Source organism: Monoraphidium neglectum, assembly GCF_000611645.1.
Source record: "Monoraphidium neglectum strain SAG 48.87 unplaced genomic scaffold scaffold01996, whole genome shotgun sequence".
Taxonomy (NCBI): Eukaryota; Viridiplantae; Chlorophyta; class Chlorophyceae; order Sphaeropleales; family Selenastraceae; genus Monoraphidium; species Monoraphidium neglectum.
Window position 1 is genome coordinate 8,355 of NW_014011632.1, and position 2,759 is coordinate 11,113.

The window sequence follows — 2,759 nt, forward strand, 5'->3', positions numbered from 1 at the left end:
CCGCCGAGCGCCGGGCAGCGGCGGCCGGCGGGCGCGCTGAACGGGGGCGAGCAGATGGCTCGGCTGCAGGGGCGGCGGCGGCTGTATGAACAGCAGCAGCAGCAGCAGCAGCAGCAGCAGCAGCAGCAGCAGCAGCAGCAGCAGCAGCAGCAGCAGCAGCAGCACGCGGCGGCACAGCCAGGCTCCCCGAGCTCGCCGCCAGCGGTGGCGACTGAAGAAGTTGCAGAGGCATCCGCCGCTCATCGGGATCGCGGCAAGGGGTTTGCCCAGACTGCTAAAGAGGGACCTGCTCCGAAAGGGGGGCCGCGGCAGCAGCACGCCACAGCAGCGTCTATCCCTGTCCACTGCGGGCCGGCGGGCTCCGGCTCCGGCGACGTCCGCGGCGGCGGCGGCGCCGGCGAGCGGTCGTCCCCGGGCACGGCGCCGCCAGCAGTCGCCTGCGGGAGTGGTGCCGCGACGCGCAGCGGCGCGCGCCTGCAGCCATGCGAGCCCGGGTGCCTTGCAGACGCGCGGGGCTGGGTGGACGCGTGGCCGGCGGCGGTCGGCAGCACGCGGCTGCTGGCAGCGCTTCGGGCGGCCCAGCGGTGCGGCGGCCGCGACGACAGCTGCGGCGGCGGCGGCGGCGGTGCCGGCAATCGCCGGGCGGCGGGCGCGTGCGGCGGGGCCGGAGGGCTCGGCGGCGGCGCTGCTCCGGACTGCTGGTACCTCTTTAGCGACGGACTGGCGGACGACGCGGCGGACTGCCTGCAGTGGGTGCAGTCCGAGAGGGCGGAGGGGCGGGGGCCGCCACCAATTCACACAGTCGGTAAGCGCTTTGCTCCAGGGGGCAGGTGTGTCCTGCGCTGGACGTGAATTGCGTGGCTGGAATGATATTTTCTGTTATCGGCTCCTTCAATAATCAATAAATCCTGTTGTCATTGCCCACCGGTCCTTGCCCACCAGCCCTTGTCGTGGCTGGGTACGCTTCCAAGGTCGTCGTCAAACCTCGTACAGCACAAACTGTACGAGGTTCGGCACCACAGCAAATTGGACCGCATGCAGACAAATGCCGCCACGCATGCGCCCATCCCTGGAAGGCGGCTCAGCGCAGCCCTAAGCGTCTCCTGATGCCACCACGACCGACTTTCGTACATATCTAGAGAACCCTGAACCCTGTGCCCTAGACCCCACACCCTGAACCCACTTGTCCTTCCCCGCCCCCCAGGCTTCTTCCCAGCGGGCGCTCCCCCTGACGGCGCCGGCGAGCGGTTCTTGCGGCAGCTGGCGGCGGCGACGGGCGGCTCGTTTCAGGTGTGGCGGTGTTTCCTTTTGGGGTGGGGTGGGGTGGATGCTGCCAACTGCCCTTTTGTGTGGGTCGATGATGCTCAAGTAACACAAAGTTGGCGCCAGTCTGGTAGGTTGGAGTTTTGTCCGGCTTGTCTCCGGTATGTTGGTGCACCTGCTGCTGGTCGGACGCACCGCAAGCGTTGGTACCAGTGTTCAGTACTTGTTGCTGCCTGCACCTGCTCGTGCTGCTGTTGCTGCTGCCGCTGCCGCTGCCGCTGCCGCTGCCGCTGCCGCTGCCGCTGCCGCTGCCGCTGCCGCTGCCGCTGCCGCTGCCGCTGCCGCTGCCGCTGCCGCGGCCGCTGCATCGCACATCTGGACCGTCTGGTCGTCCTGTTTTTATGTATCCACCGCATCAAATTCCTGCCGCCTCCACACCCCAATTGCCTCAAGCCACCAACAACCCAACCAACCGACCAAATCACAGGAACACCAAAACACACAGAACTGCATCCCTTGTCGCCGCCCGACGCAGGTGTGCGACTTTGAAAGCGGCGCACACGGCGCCTCCGCCGCCACGGCACGTGCGTTCGACGCGGCCACGGGCCAGGCATTGCCGTACGACCTGGCCAGCGAGACGCCCCGGGCGCGCGAGGAGCGGCGCTGGGCGGATGAAAAGCTACGGCAGCTGCGTCGGGAGGATGCCAGGTGCGCTGCGAGGGCATGCGTGCGCATGCATCGACGCATCTTGTGCACAGGAGCGTGCACGTGCCAGCGGCCGCGCGCCGCTTCGTCTTGGGCGGGCGTGACAGAGGGGTTCCGCTGGAGGGGGCTGCTGCCATATGATGCCGGGGAGGTTGGGTGGGGACGCGTTGCATGCGTCGCTGTTCGGCGCGTTGTGTTGTCGCTCCGCCTGGACTCGGAGTTGGGCTCTAGACAGTGGCAGTCCGGCCAAGATCTTCTGGACTATGGGACCCTGGTGGACTTTTCGGCAGCAGGGCAGCCCTCACATCACGCTTTGTTGAGTTTTGTATGAGTAGACCCCCACTGGTCGAATGTGCATGCTGTCCCCGCCGGTGCTTCCTATCACAGCGGTCGTGGTGCCCCACCTCCCACTCCTCCCATCATCATCGCCCCCCCCCTTACGATCCCATCAAGCAGGTCAGCCCGCCGCCGCCCCATCGGAGACCTCATCTCCGCCGTCCGCGCCGCCCACGCCCCCGAGCGCGGCGCCGCGGCCGCCGACGCGCACTCGCGGCTGCTGGCGCACCTCCGGGCAGAGCACGAGGGCGCGTGCGAGGCCGCGCGGCGCGCCGACGCGGCCGCGCTCAGGCGGGCGATGCGGCAATATAACGCTGAGCTGGAGAGGGTGAGGGCCGTCAACGAGGAGAGGGTGGCCGCGGCGCGCGCGGCGCACGCAGCCGCGGTGCGGAATTGGCGTGACGCGCACGCGCACGCGCTGGCGGCGTGGGAGGCCGCCGCGCTGCGCCGCGCAG

The 2,759-nt window shown here is 68.9% G+C and overlaps 1 protein-coding gene across 1 annotated transcript; it reads left to right on the top strand.

The window, feature by feature from the left end:
• Positions 1 to 54: 54 nt before the first annotated feature.
• Positions 55 to 805, top strand: MNEG_9611 (hypothetical protein; the record flags this gene model as incomplete). The annotated part of the gene is made up of 1 exon (XM_014041919.1): positions 55 to 805. A coding segment is annotated over one exon (751 nt), but the record flags the coding sequence as incomplete, so codon positions are not given.
• Positions 806 to 2,759: the final 1,954 nt, after the last annotated feature.